The sequence below is a fragment of the Emydura macquarii genome, unplaced genomic scaffold, assembly GCF_026122565.2.
Source record: "Emydura macquarii macquarii isolate MOO-44397 ecotype Brisbane River unplaced genomic scaffold, CSIRO-AGI_Emac_v2 contig_1070, whole genome shotgun sequence".
NCBI lineage: Eukaryota > Metazoa > Chordata > Testudines > Chelidae > Emydura > Emydura macquarii.
Window position 1 is genome coordinate 1,191,759 of NW_027131207.1, and position 15,515 is coordinate 1,207,273.

General features: G+C 40.1%; 1 protein-coding gene across 1 annotated transcript in view; it reads right to left on the bottom strand.

Annotated features, from left to right (window-relative positions):
- Positions 1-3,876: 3,876 nt before the first annotated feature.
- Positions 3,877-15,515, bottom strand: part of LOC137151462 (interleukin-5 receptor subunit alpha-like) — a 59,953-nt gene continuing 48,314 nt past the window's right edge. Inside the window, exons 2-8 of the mRNA XM_067545728.1 lie at positions 9,019-9,148; positions 7,768-7,919; positions 7,467-7,611; positions 6,474-6,585; positions 6,206-6,393; positions 4,729-4,865; positions 3,877-3,912 (exon numbers count right to left, since the gene is read on the bottom strand). Coding sequence (XP_067401829.1) covers positions 3,877-3,912; positions 4,729-4,865; positions 6,206-6,393; positions 6,474-6,585; positions 7,467-7,611; positions 7,768-7,919; positions 9,019-9,148 — 900 coding nt within the window. The remainder of the gene's footprint in view (positions 3,913-4,728; positions 4,866-6,205; positions 6,394-6,473; positions 6,586-7,466; positions 7,612-7,767; positions 7,920-9,018; positions 9,149-15,515) is intronic.

The window sequence follows — 15,515 nt, forward strand, 5'->3', positions numbered from 1 at the left end:
TCCAACCTATTACTTTGTATTGTTAAGAATCAAAGAATAGCTGCTAAGTGTATTTGACTGTGTTTACCTATATCTTGTTAGAAGTTTATCAGTGTGATCTAATAAGCTTGTAGGTGCTAAAATCCTATTCCCACTTTATAATGCTTTGTTATTGTATTTTATTGACTCAAAGATCAAAGATGTAAGATACTATAGGAACTAATCATACATTTGCATTGGCTTCAGCTTAATTATCTATGCTGTAATGAAATTCCTTGATAGTATGAATGGCTAATTGTCTTATGTGAATGAATGCAGTTAGTGACCTGTGTATGTACAGGAAACAGAAGATTAGCTTCAAAGCAACAATATACATGGCCTAATCTTCATCCAAGGAAAGGCCTGCTGTGGCAGTTGCTGCTCTCTTAGAGCTGCTTAAACTTTTACAGGGAACGTCTAAGCTGTAATAATGAGGCCTCCTGATTTACTCTGAATTTACACTGGAATTCTCATGGAAGAATTTGAACAAATGTTACATAAGGACTGTCTATTGGTCTGTAACCTTTTATACTGATTCAAGAAAGAATTTTACAAATCCTCACCATCTCTGCTATGAAACTGATGTAAAGATTTTACACCCATTTGTATGTCTATTGATGTCTTAACCATATATAACTTTTTCTTTTTATTAATAAATCTTAGATTTAGTTAATAAGGATTGGCTGTAAGCATATATGTGGGTAAGATCTGAATTATGCAGACCTGGTAATAATGTGTCCAGTCCTTTGGGATTGATAGAATTTTAACTATAGTGAATAAGGTTTTCAATAATCCTTCCCTATATTAGACTTGGCTGTCTAGATGGGAGCAAAAGAATGGATTACCTAAATGGGACTGTGTTTGACTCCTGGTTCACCAGTGCGGTATTACAGAACTTGTTTTATTATTGGCTAGTTATAGAATAGACCACCAGTTTGGGGCTTTGTCAGCCCTATTTCTTGCAGTGTGCCCTGAATTGCCATTCTCATCATGGCCAGTCATAGGCACCACAGTCACAGATTGAGAGGGCTAAGGGTGACGGTTTGAAACATGAATGCCTAAAGTTAGCCATATATATAAAGTGTTTAGGAACTGAAGTAAGTCGTTTGATTTTCAAAGATGTAAAGCAATTTTGAACTTCCATAGACTTCAAGTCACCATCTCTGAAAGACAGTCATCATCTCTGAAAATTACACCAGTTATTTAAAGTTATATATGTTTAAGATTATCCATGGTCAATATATACATACAGACACATGCATGTGCGTGTGCACACACAAATACACACATGATTAAACCTATTCACATTTTTTTCTTTTTTTGTGTGTGTGTGTAGAAAGCTTTGCTTCTAAAAAATAGTTTGGTCAAAACCAAAGATTTCCATGAGCTTGTTTCAATTTAAATGATACATTTCAGTTTCTCACAGAAAATTTCTGAACAAACCTTTTACATTTCAATTTCAAAGCAAACCATTTTGTTTCATTTTCACTTACTTCATTTTATTTTCATTTTTCAGTTTCAAAAATTAAACATCAATTTAGTTTGAGTTATCAGTTAGAAATAAAACATTTAACTTCAAATAGGCTCAAAACTTCCCATGGGAAAGCTGAAAGTGTTCAATTTGAAAATTTTTAAATGAAGACTTGGTTTGAAATTTCTCACAGGAAAATGTTTGGATTTCCCACTTGCTCAATATAGGAAAGTAGGTGCCTACCTTTGAATAGTTTTTAAAGCATGATACCTGTACTAAAAGCATTTTTAAAAGATGGGTAGCACATAAATGCACTTGATGATGTTCAATCATCATATTTGGTCCTACTTAGAAGCAGATTCAAAATCAGGTTAAAAGTGAAAGTCCAAGTAACATGGACAGCAACCTTACTATAGGCATCAAGAGGGGGATGTTTTAAAGAGGTTTGCATGAATTAGTACCTGGCCTGTGAATTTAACGTACTCTATAGATTCACACTGCAAAAACTGCCACCACTATACTGGCCTTCTCTGAAGTCAGGAAAGAGCAAGAAGGGAAAGTGTGTGTATTATATAAACCTGTATATATAATATATTTATATTGGGCCAGATCCTCAGCTAGTGTAAGTCAGCATAACTCCAGAGAACACATGTAGCTATGCCGATTTATGCCAGCTGAGGTTCTGGCATATTATATATCAGCTTTTCTGAAGCAAAGGAAACATGCTGCTGGATTTAAAATCACAGTAACAGCTTTAGAGGAAGTTGGGGAAGCAGCACCAGCAGCACTGAAGCAGTTACAGGCCAATAGCAGGGTTTGTTGGACTGGGGTCTGATGTGCTGAATGATCTTATATAATTCTTCTAATACGGGGCTAGCAGGCGTTAATATGTGTATGAATAAATCTCCTCCAGGCATTCCACTTCACTCACTCTACAAAGCACTTGAAAGTCTGACTGTTTTCCCATTTATAGTCTCTACCTTGTTTGCATTGCCTTTGGTATCTTCTACACAGAGCATACACATACACACACACTGATACATACACACACACAAAACAAAAACAACAGTACTTGACCCTATACTTCTATCTTCAGCTGAAAGGATGAAATCTCTGGTTGTTTGTTACAGTTGTGAATTCAATGGAGTTGTATTATCTGTTCTTGTGTATTATGTTTATTATTATTTTCTTTATGATTCAAATTACCATAGCACATAGGAGTCCTAATCATAGACCAGTACCACATTGTGCTAGGTGCTGTAAAAACAGAGATAAAAGACAGTTCCTGCCTCAAAAAGCTTACAATCTAAGTATAAGATAAAAGACATGGATACAGACAGGATACAGACAGACTGATGAGGGAGTACAAAGAAACAATGAGACAATATTGGTCAGCACAATAGACAGTTGTCTCAGCACACCAGCAGCCTAACCATAGTCAAGATTTTAATCAGACTTTAAATATATATTTCCACATATAGACATATAGGTTGTGATAACCTGAGCAATGAGGTCATTATAACTTAGCAATGCAGAACGACTCCAGTGGTGAAGTGCCGGCTCTACTACACCTGTAAACAGATTGAGTGTTTTGTCTTCGCAGCATGGGCTGGTACACAGCATAAGTGTGACCCCATGTACCATGTGACTTTACTTTCCTCCGTCAAATCCTTCCTGAGCTCCATCTCAGCCTTCAGTCCAGGAACTGCCACAAATGTTAATATGTTACTTTTTATAAAATATCTCCCAGGTTGGGGGATGCTATTCAAAAGCACAAGAGGCAGTTAGATGACCAGCTCCATCTGACTTCGAATGGAAGTTGGGCACCTAAATGCCCTTTGTGCTTTGACAAATCTCCCTCTAAAATACCAAAACTTAGCCTGTGTAACAATCTTTCACTGACATGACCTTCATCCTCTTCTGCCCCCATCTCCAGACTACTTGCTGTTGTCCTTCGCTGTATTGTTATATTTAGATCCTGGCAATGTGCTTCATGTGAGTCCTCCTTATGCACAGAGCTAGTCACATGTTGACTGCAGCAAAGGCTGCAGGGGCTCAGCACCTCACATAATCAGGCTATTCGCATTTATGTGTTTAGATACGGACTTGACTAAAGCCTAACTTTATTCATCACATTTGAAAACACTGAGCAATCCGTGTGTCTATTTTGCAGAGGGAAAATAGGATTTTAATAGCAGTGCATGTTTGTAACAAAGGCAACAATATGCAACTATGTGCCTACACACACGTCTGCTTTATATTGTGATTTACAAAGAATGGGCTTATCTCAGTTTAGCTGATATATATGAATTTAAAACGAGATCAAGAACTACAAAAAACACATTTGTCAGACATTCTTAGGGGAAGCTATGCATAAGGGCTAGAGCTTAGGAAATGTACTCTTTCACAGTTTCAACTAAATACTGTAATTAAGACAACACTTGCATACATTTAACACTCCGCATACACTCAAGCACTCAAAATGCCTATGCAGATGGTATGGAGATCACTTACTTCTATCCCCCAGTTTCAGAGAAACTGAAACTGTAGATGAAATTTAGGAAAGGAGTATAGTAAAACAGCAAATCTTCAATTTGACCAGGACACTCCCATCCTCTTGCAAAACATGTCACAAGCTCCTTAATGACAAGTAAGCCTTCATTTTAATGCCTCATCTCAAAGACCGCCTCTCTAACACCACAATAACTGCTAAGCAAGTTTTGTTCAGCAGTGACTCAGAAGTAGAACTACTAAAATTTTTCAACCAAAAAGATTCAGACTCAAACTGGTCTTTTCAATCCAAATTTCTCATGGAAATATGTTAGCGTTTTTTGTTTTTTTTTTAACTTTTTTCATTTTTCACAAAATAATGAGTATTTTTTAATTAAAAGTGTTTAAGGTAGTTATCAACGTTTTTCTTTGACCCCCAAAAATCTGCTTTTTAGGAAATGAAAAATGTCAGTAATCATTTCATAGTGTTTTCAGTAAAAATAAAAAAGAGGAAATGAAAAACTGGTTCATTTCAAAATGAAAACAACTTTCTACATCTTCGTGAAAACAGGTTTTCGTGTTTGACCAGCTCTACTGAGAAGAAGAATAGCAAATGCTAGGTCATCTGCTGCAGCACTTGGGTTTTCTCAGAAATTCAACCAAGACTTGATTCCGTTTAACTTGAGGGGAGAATTAGTTGGTACAGAGCTACGGTTATACTGATTAAGAAGTGCATTAGCATATATTACCTCGAGATCTGTAATTTTCACTTGGTATGCAAAGCAAATTTTGAAGGCTGAACCAATGGTAGGTGGTGGTTTCCAGTTAATTTTAATGCTTCTATTTTCAAGTGCTATAGACACATTGATTGGAGGGTTCAGTTTCTCTGACAATAAGCACAAACAGATTATTTCACGTTCTGTCAGCAAGCAGGCATGTGAATGGAATACAGTACACAGGCAGACTGCAGCTTCTGTTTGGCAGTTTCAGGCAAAGTAAAGTGTGCTGTTCACATTCTGGTTAGATCATCACAATAGTTTAGTGTGGTTTAAAACTAAACCAAAATGTATTGCTGTACAAGTTTTCCTATCGTCTGAACAAAGAATTCACATCAGAAATAAATTCAAAAGGTCACATAATGATCTCAGTGGCACTGTAAATCTGAGGTGATGCCAGTAAATCCCACGGATGCAAATCAGTATAAATGAAATCAAAGTCTGGCTTGGAGTGTAGATGAGAGGAAAAAAGGTGGGCCATCTTCTGAAATAAGTTGCTGTGGTGTAAATCTGAAGTGTTTGTGACAATATTTCTATTGCTCTGATATCGATGGAGTTCATACATTCAGGCTTTAAGGTCAGAGGGACCATCAGATTATCTAGAGTTATTCCAGATTTATGCCAGTGCAACTTAGGTTTGAACACAACACCTTATGTTCATAATGTAAAAGGTAGCTACATATATATTGTAATTGATATGTGAACTAGAACCAAACAGGAAACTACCAATACCTTTCATGGGAAGCTTTTCACCTCCGAGCTTAATCCTTAGACGTAAATGAATAAGAAACTTATTGGATCAGCCATAATTATCAACAGAGTTACAAATAGAAGTTTTCATCACTGAAGCTTTTCATCTAAAACATTTTTCATCAAGAAATTGCTTTGTAACAAATAAATATTGCCAATAAGTGTAGTTTACAAGATTTTAATTAAACCCCAACATGAACATTTTATGGATTTGTTTTTCAGTTTGTTTTTATTTCCCCTCCTGCCCTTTTGTGGTGGCAAAAAGAGGGAGGAAGAAATAAAGGGGATTCAAATGGGAGAATGTTGTGATGGGGGAAGAAAATAGGAGAAATGAAAGCTTCAGAAACAAAAATATTCTATAAAAATATTCATGTTTTTTTTTAAATCAATTAAAAATCATTCCTTCTCGAATTATACAGGACATAAATGATTTTGAAATGTTAGAATTTTTTTCACAAAGCAATCATTACCATTTTTTGAACAGCTCTAAATACAAATAGTGATTTATATTAGAGAGAAAAAACCTTCTTTGGGGCATATTTGATTGTTTATCTTTATGTCAAATTCCTACAAATGTCAATGCATAATAAACACAGAATATATTCCTTAGACTGTATTGAGTTGTGCTTTCCACTCCCCTCCCGCAATGAAATCACAAGCAGTTGAACATTTCATATTAGGCAATAACAAAAACACTTACCTAGTCTTTGAGGTTTAAACTTTTTGTAGTAGGAATGTTTTTCTGAATTGTTGCTTAGTTCCTTTACTGTTATATTAAATCTGATTTGTTTTGAAGGATTAAAATATACTTCTTTCATGTGGCATCCAATGTTTTGGTTCTTTGCATTTGTTAAATATAGTTGGCATTCAAACTCTTTTCTACTCTGCCTGTGGAAAGCAAATAGGAGTAATGTAGAACTCAGATGATTTTTAATATGATTTTGTGCTTATTTTGACAGGATCCTTACCTGTAGGAAAGAAAATACTGAGCATCCGCAGGAGCTTCTGTTTTAATGTCCCAGGTACAATTTAAATTGGAAATGTTATATATGATGCATGAGAGATTTTGAATATATACCGCAACCAAAAAAGAAAGAAAGGAAGAGAAGAGAAGGATGTTAAGATGTTGCTTGCTTTACATTGATTCTTTAAGTGATTGGTGTCAGTACATATTCAAGGGAGAGACAGAGAGGAAGAGATGGATCCCAATTTCTAGAAGAGACTTAAAGGATGTGCCTGCTTTTGCCTTATGGGACACTGGGAACATTTCCATTCCTATTGCCAGAGGCCACTTTTGAGCCATTTGCAGAAACACTCAATAATTCCTATTGCAGAAGCTAAGGTGTCCTCCTGGGATTCCCCAGGACCATGTGGAATGGAAGTTCCATAATCCATGTAGTTGCTAGAGAAGTCCAAGAGGATCGTGGGGTGTTTCTGTGTCTGTCACTACAGTAGAAAGGGTAATTTTGTAACTGTAGCATGCTTCCACCCATCTCTCCCATTATGCCTAAAGCATGGGGTTGTGTCCCTGACCATCTTAGTTAATACCATTGATGGACCTATCTTCTCTGAACTTACCTTTTTTTTTTTTAAAACCCAGTTATACCTTTGGCCTTCACAGCATCCCCTGACAACAAGCTCCACTGGTTGACTGTGAGTTGTGTGAAGAAGTGCCTCCTTTTATTTGTTTTAAATCTGCTGCCTATTAATTTCATGGGGTGACTCTGGTTCTTGTGTTATGTGAAGAGGTGAATAAGACTTCCCTATTTATTTTCTCCATAACACACATGATTTTTATATCTCTCTCTCATATCCCCCCTTATTATTTTAAAGAAATGCATACCAAAAAATAACCAACACAAGGAAGAGCTATTAGCCAGAACTTCAGAACTGGTGCATCTCTAATTTTTTCATCACACATTTTTAATATCTTGACACTATGCAGAAAACCAGCTGACATGGAGGAGCCTTGTAAGTAAATTCAGTCCAATTACTCTCCTCTATAATATCTTCTGTTTCTTTTGAAAGAAGTTGTGTTTTAACTTTAGCATGAAGGCCAGAGTGTAACCCAAGTCTTATCATCTTTTCCTTTTTTGGAAGTCTTTCCTGAAAGAAGAAAATATGGAACTGCATTAGGATGAAGAGTGCTATGTAGTAGCCGATAGGATAACGCATATTATTATTAATATATTGCAAATTACAGACATTAAAGAAAGCATTATTTAATTTTACCAAAACTATGTGTAAAGTGTGTTAACTTACTGTCATTTCCTTAGTTGGATCGAACAACTTATAGTTCAAAACGTACTTCACAAAACGTGTGTCCATTTCTTTTGTCAGATTACTGTTCCAGGAGAGAATAAATCCAGAGTCTTGTTTAACAATGTGCAGATCACTGGGTGCCATAAGAGAAGCTGTAAATGCAAAGATGAATGATAATTAATATTATATTATAGGTGGGATTGGTGGTAGAGCTCATTCTTAAAGATGTCCAACACTTCCCACTATAAGACCCTGTTTTCAGTTGCTTCTAACGTTGCCAAACTTTAAAGGTTTCAGTTGAAATTTAACATGTCTAGGGTTTGCCTAAGGCTGAATATTTCTGAAAAGTTTCATCCAAAAATGTTCTGCCATTTCTGAGAACAAGGCTAGCAAAAAATTCATTGTTTGACCCATTAACATTTTTTGAGATCTTATATTTGAAATCCAGTTTGAAATTTGGAGTAGGGACTTGACATTTGGCAGGGGATAGTGGAGTGGCCTTTGTGTCAGAGATTTGCCTTTTACTGTCCTTATGAAAATCCACCCAAATTTGCCCCACCTGCTGGGCCCAAGCAGCCTGGAGGAGGAACCTTCCTGATTCAAATACAGAGGGGATGGGAGGCAAATCTGTGGGTGGGAGTGGGCAGGACAGAATAATTAATCTTTCATAGCTAAGATGAAACTACCCACAATTATCACATCCCCACCAACAGTCATAAGAAAAATTAATCATCTGACTGAACAACCCACAGTGGATGAAACCACATTCTTGGTCATTACAGTGATTCTTTCAGGAAAAAATTAACCGTAGAATCCTTTAAGATCATGACATTAACCACAATATATCCACCATGAAGAGGACAGGTATCCAGTCCCTGAAATCCTAGCAACAGATAGTGATCAAGCCAGCAGACAAAGGGAACCATCATAGTTCTCAACCATGAGGACTATGATGAGTTCAAGCTGAAAACTCTCCAATATCACCTACTGTAAGAAACTCAAAAAGGACCCCACACCACAATACACTCAGGAATAGTAGGATATCAGCAAATCCTTCCCTAGACAATTCCAAGAGAAATTCAACAACCTCATCCCCCATGAACTCAGCCCAGGGACCTTTTACAGGCTTCCCAAGATACACAAACAAGGGAACCCAGGCAGACTCATCATATCCAGCCACGGCATTCTTGTTGAAGGAATATCGGAACTCACAGAAACGTTCCTCAAATCAGTCACCACTCCAATGGTTACTTTTCTTCAGGATACAACTGACTTCCACAAAAAACTCTGCAACGATAACATCCCAGAGAACACCATCCTTGCCACAATGGATGTCATCTCCATTCCTCACAATGATGGAATCACTGCCTGCCTCGTATATCTACAAGACAATGGACAACAATCAGATATCTACCCCAAACAAATCATCAAACTCATCCATTTTATCCTCATCCATGACAAATGTACATTCAACAACAAACACTTTGTCCAAACCATGGGAAGAGCCTTGGGTATTAGGATCGCTCGCCAATATGCCAACCTCTTCATGGGCCACCTCAAGGAAGTATTTCTGTCTCTTTCACAAGCAGAAGTTGATCCAATAATAGATATTAGCTCACCCACCTTTTCTCTAATATCCTGGGACCAACATGGCTACAATAACGTTGTAAACAACAATGGGAGATAATTTCCTCATGGGCTTTTCTATGGCACTCATCGTGATAGGATCACAGTGTATTCAGGTCTGTTTGAGGCTGAAAAAACATTTAGGACATGACAGTTATTTTACAGCAATGAAAGCAACTTTCAACATTTTAAGTGATTTCCTAAAAAGACATAAAAAATGAATACAAAATGTTATTCTGGAATGTGTTGTAAAAGAAATAATGGTCCCGATTCTCAGGCCTGATTGAGCTACAGTTAGGGGAGAGAACGAGGAGCAAGTTGTTGTATGCCACCTTTATGTCCCTCTAATTTCCACACCTGCCAATCCCCAATGCTTCCAAAGGCTGAACCAGTCCCCAACACTGGTTAAAGCAGCTCTGAGGTTTTCAAGGTTCGTGCACAGTACATCTGGTGAATCAGGGAAGCAGATAATCTATGCTGGAATATGAAAGTAGCAGATCTGAGCAGTTTTGACAGCTAGTCTTTGCATGCTTTAGAGCAGTTATTCTGACGAAGGGTCTTTTAATTTAAAAAGTTCTAGAGACCTACATATAAGACATTCTCTTAAACTGTGTGTGTGTGAGAGAGAAAAGGAGAGAGAGATTTCTGTGTGTGGGAATGCTGATTATTTAGCTAAAAGACAATCAGAAATTAGGAGCAGAAGATAATATTTTAAAAAGCAGCATTTTGAAATATTTTCTCTGAAAAAGTTAGTGAGTATTTCACTGAAAAATAACCTGGACATTTCAAGTGCCAAATCTGGAAACTAAATTCAATAAAAAGATGAAAGAGATTTTATTACTGCTTTAAATGTAAATTTCAAAGCAATCTAAATTATGGAGTTTCTACAACATCTGCATAATTAGGACATGACTAGCACTTATGCTATATTTAAGGTAGAGGACAAACACTACTTGCAGTGGTATTATATAATGCAATGTAATATTATGAAATGTTTAGGAACAAATTAATAACCAATATAGATAAACTTATATTTTTAAGATGTGGGCTCATGTAATTTAAAATAGCAACTCTTATTCACATGTATTTTCAAAGTTATACGTGACTTTATTGCAGTACATTTTCCAGCCTGTAAGCCTGCTTTTTTGTTGTAATTTGGCCCAAGCACCTCCAGAAGCTATCCAGATCCTAAAGAGGTCAGATTCTGAAGCTGTGTTGGGTTCCAAGGACTTCCTGAGGAATTAATGTAAGAGAATCCCCTCTTCTCAAGAAGAAAATGCAGACTTCAGTGATTGCAGCCTCACACTATGTACACAGGCTCAAATTTCAAACTAATCCCAAAATACTTGGGAGTGTGGATACATACTGTCAGGTGGGCTGGCTTGAGGGGGGAAGGGGAGGTATTTACTGTATTGTGTAACATTAATATGTCAAAATCATAACGGTTCATGTAAGATATGCCATGTCAGGTACTGTTAGAAAGGATGTAATGCACTGAGAAACATGGCAATTCTTATTTTCATGTGTTATATCTGTAATGGAAGTTATGGACATATTTGATGTACCTGTGTTTCAAACTATGCTGTATAAGACACACCCCAGACAGAGAGGCAGCAGGACAATAGCCCGCTTAATGGCCCATCAAAACCTTTACAGAAGGAAAGGGCCCAGGAAGAAATGAAAGGCATACCTGAAGAGTTACCAGGATTGGCCCATGTGACTCTGGACTCCATTTTAGCTCCTGTAAGTTTCCACAGGCCGCATGGCCAGGGACAGAGTGTATATAAGATCAAACCACCATAGCTATCCTGAGCTTCAGCTACCTACCTACCTCTGGATCAAGTCATCTGCAACTGAAGCTGTGTAACAAAGAACTGAGACCCATCCAGGTACTGGATGTATACCAGAGGAGACTATACAAGCCTGCAAACTCCACATTCCTTCTAGAAACCTGATGTATATGGACTTTCAATCATTTGTATGTATCTGATTGCTTTAACCCTTTAACATTTCTCTCATGGTTTATTTCTTTCTGTTTACAATAAACCTTTAGTTTTAGTTACTAAAGGGTTGGCTGGCAGCGTGATATTTTGGGTAAGATACAAACTCATATTGATCTGGTACTGTGGCTGACCCTTTGGGGTCAGAGGGAACCTTTTTAGTAAAGAGTACAGAGTTTAAAGAACTGATCTCTTTACTGGGCCTAGTGGCTGATTTGGGAGCCAGGAGCTGGAATGCAGTAACGGGGGCTGTGTGCATTTGTGGACTAGCTTCTTGATAACCAGTGTGGAGAATCAGAAGCAGTTCATGGCTGGTTGGGAGCCTGACTTCAGTGTCACCCACCAGCACTGGGAGAATCTGCTCTCCTTTTGCAGCCTGCCCTGATCTTGGCATTCTCAGGTGGCTACCCTGGGCACAGACAGGTCACACATACCAGAACTTTAACCAAACTCTCCAGACCGCTTTGAGTTTCATTTTCTTTGAGACCCTGTACTATTCATGGTCTGGGGAGTAGGTGGGAGCGAGCCCTCCCACTGCTAACAGCCCTTCCCCTTAAGGGGAGGAGTCACTGGACCCGGGACACATCTAAGTTCGTGGGACAACTAATGAAAAAAGGAGCAGGCATGGGGGTCATAGGTTGAAACAAAGGGAACCAGAATGGGACACCGAGCAGAGAAGGTGTCAAGGGAACCAGCGGATGCTACCCAGAGGAACTCTGCCTGGATGTGTGAATGGATGGAGGAATGGAAGTAGGCCCCACAGTCGCAGAGCGCCCCCGAGCCAACCTCATTTTGAGACCCTGTAATGAGACACTGTGGCCTTCCTCGGAGCCTGGGCCCGAGGAAGGGTCGTGACATCCCCGCTGGACAGAACCAGGCCCTGCAGGCCAACCCCCCCAGAAGCAGAGAGGCAGAGCCAGGGCCAGGGGGGGGAGTATAAAAATCAGGCCCAGCAGCTCAGTCAGGGGGAAGTTGCCACTGAAGGCAGACATGTCTTCTCAGAGGCTGTGATCTAGGCCTGACCCAGGCCCTGCGGCTGTTTGGCGCAACCCCGCTGCCAACCAGAGCCTCCAAAGCCTGCCCAAATTGTCAGGCCCGAGTGACTGGAGAGTGCCACCGGACCCTGGTGACTGGGTAGGGCCGCCGGGCCCTGAGAGCTGGGAGCAGCTACCCAAGCCCGCTGGGTGGGAGAAACCCCCTGAGGCCGGCCCTGATCTGGAGGACCAAACCTCGTGGACCAGAGGAACCGGTGGGGCCCTGTGACCTGGAGGAGCTACCCTCCACGGACAACCCTGAGGAGTTTCCAGATCTTCCACTGGTTGACGGTGAGGGACTCGCAGGACGCCCGTCGCCACCTCCCCCAGCAACCCGGAGGGAGCTACGTGGATGTAGGAACCCGGGGATTGGGTGGGAGGAAGTAGCCCAGGGACATCCGACTAGAAAGTGGCTGAGTGTGACCGAGTCAGTCAGTGCGTTGTGGCTGGAACCCCGCTGGGTAGGGCCCTCGGCTGGGACGCAGTGGAGTCAGGTGGGCCTGTGTCCCCTTCCCTAACCACCCCCGGAGTGCTTGGCGTCCTCTGCACTGCTGGCCAGAGGACCCCAAGCTTTGCCAGCCCTGCCTGACTGTAAGGCCGGGGGCTATAGACCACTGTACCTGCCCCGCCCGCTTGAGAGCTGGGGGCTATTGACTACTGCTCCAGCCCTGCCTGGTTTGAGGGCCAGGGGCTATAGATTGTACCTGCCTTGACTACTTGAGGGCCGGGGTCAACAGACTACTTGTCAGCCCCACCCGGCTTCGGGGCCAGGGTCTGTAAACTGTGGATCTTTGTCTGCCCTGCCCCGCCTGAGGGCCGGGGGCACCAGACTGCTTACCAGCCCCACCCTGTTTGAGGGCTGGGGGCTATAGATTGCTTGGACTTCCCAGCCTTGCTTGCGAGCCAGGGGCTACAGACTCCTTTGCATGCCCCGCCCTGCCTGAGAGTCGGGGGCAATAGACTGCTTGCCCACCCCGCCTGTTGGAAGGCGGGGGGTCGTGGACACCCTACCAGCCCTGCCCTACTTGAGGGCCAGATGGCTACAGAAATACTGGGAAGCCCACCCCACCTGGGGTCCGGGGCTACAGACTCATAAGCAGGGAGCTTATTCCCCTAGAGAAAGGTGCTGTGGCCTTCCTTGGAGCCTGGGCCCGAGGAAGGGTTGTGACGCTTCCGGCTGGACCATGCCACCAGCCTACAGACCCCAACAATCAAAGTGGTTACCCTCTCTTTCATCGATTTCATGAGAAGAGAAAGATTTCAAACTACTCAGGACCTTGCCATCAGCTCTTGTCTTTAAAGAAACCCTCAGGCTTTAAATGAAATTCAATCAATCAATACCAACTGTAGTTTCAAAAATAAAACCCCTCCTTCTGAGAAAGATTGTGCAGGACTTAGCACAGCCTCCATTGCTGTTGGTAGGCATGCACGTATCTTGCTGTATGCAACAAATAAAAAAGGAAACAGATCAGCAAAAGAGCCACAGCACTAACGGGTGGGGAAAATATTACTAGCCTCATCTTGTACAAAAGAAACTTGACTTTGCTATTACTCTCAATTTCACTTTTCATATCAAATCTACCTAATTTAGTTCCCAGAATTGTCCAGCATTCAGTTTGTTTATCCTGTGAATTATATTTTAAAAATATTTTTCATATAGTAATAAAATTACTGTAAGAATACTGACCTTTAATGTGCAATTGTTCAGGATTTCCTCCCAAGAGTCCTGATTATAGGCAGTGCAGGTAGTTGTTTATAACTTTGTCAAACTTTAACTGTTCAAGCTGATATTTTCCATCCTGAGTGTCTGGCTCAGGCTGAATTTTTTGCGGAAAGGTTCAGCTAAAATAGCAGCAGGACTACATTCACAATAACAACCTTCTTTTGCTACTAGTTATTCCATTGGCTGAAGTGGTAGAGGACCGTGCTATGGAGCTAAAGATCTGAAATTCTGCTCATGAACCATGTCCAGGATCTATATGGTTCCACAAGATGATTTTTTTTTTTATTTTTCACTTTTTAGGAAATTGTATTAAAAAACTACATTAAAGAATGATAAGGGTGCAAAGTCAAATACTGAAAAATTAGGAAATGCTAGAATTAAGGTTGCCTGTGCATTCTTGATTCACCCCCTTTGTGTGTATACGTTATAATCCAGTCTTTAATTACATAATCACATTGTATTTTTCCACGGGACCCCTGCCCTCATTCAGTAAACATGCTGGACCTCCTCTGAGGATGAATCTGGATTGTGCAATGAAAGAGGCTGTTGTCTGCAGTATCTCTGCTTCATTTGTGGAAGAAGTTGGAAGATGCGCTGTGAATGAGGCAGGGGACTGAAGGAAGAGAAAGGATGGTCTCATGGTTAAGGCAGTTGACTGGTTCTCTGGAAAACTGGATTATATCCCTGCCTCTGCTACAGAATCTCTGTGTGATGCTGAGCAAGTCACTTAAACTAACTTTTCATAAGTGGAGACTAATTAAGTCTTCTTCACTTTAATAATGTGGGGGTCTTATTTGCAGAAGTGCTGAGCACTCACTGCTGTAATGAAGTCAAAGGGAGCATACTTGAATATATGAAGTGCTATATATTGCAAAGTACTCTGAAAAATCAGGTACTCTATATCTCAGATTGGGCACCTGAAATGAGTGTATACTTTTTATTTTAATATCTCTGTTCCTCAATTCTCCATCCAAAAAATGGGGATAATACTTCCTATCCTCCCAGGAGTGTTGTGAAGATAAATGCATTAATGTATGTAAAAAAATAAGTTAAAACAATAAGACCACCATGGAAAATTTCATGAGGAATTTCGTAATTTTGTATTCAGTGCAGGGTTTGGATGGTGTGCAATAAATACTATATGAGGCATATTGAAAGATGAGGATCCTACCTATTCAATGAACACAGTCCATCTTGTGCATTAAAGAAGCAGGGGGTCTCTTGAAAACACATTATGTGATCACTTAATTAAAAACTGTGTCATAACACATATGCACAAAGTGTCAGAATTAAGGTTTCACAGGCAACCTTAATTCTGCATTTCTTACCTTTTGAGTGCTCGACTTTGCAACTTTAACAAGAATG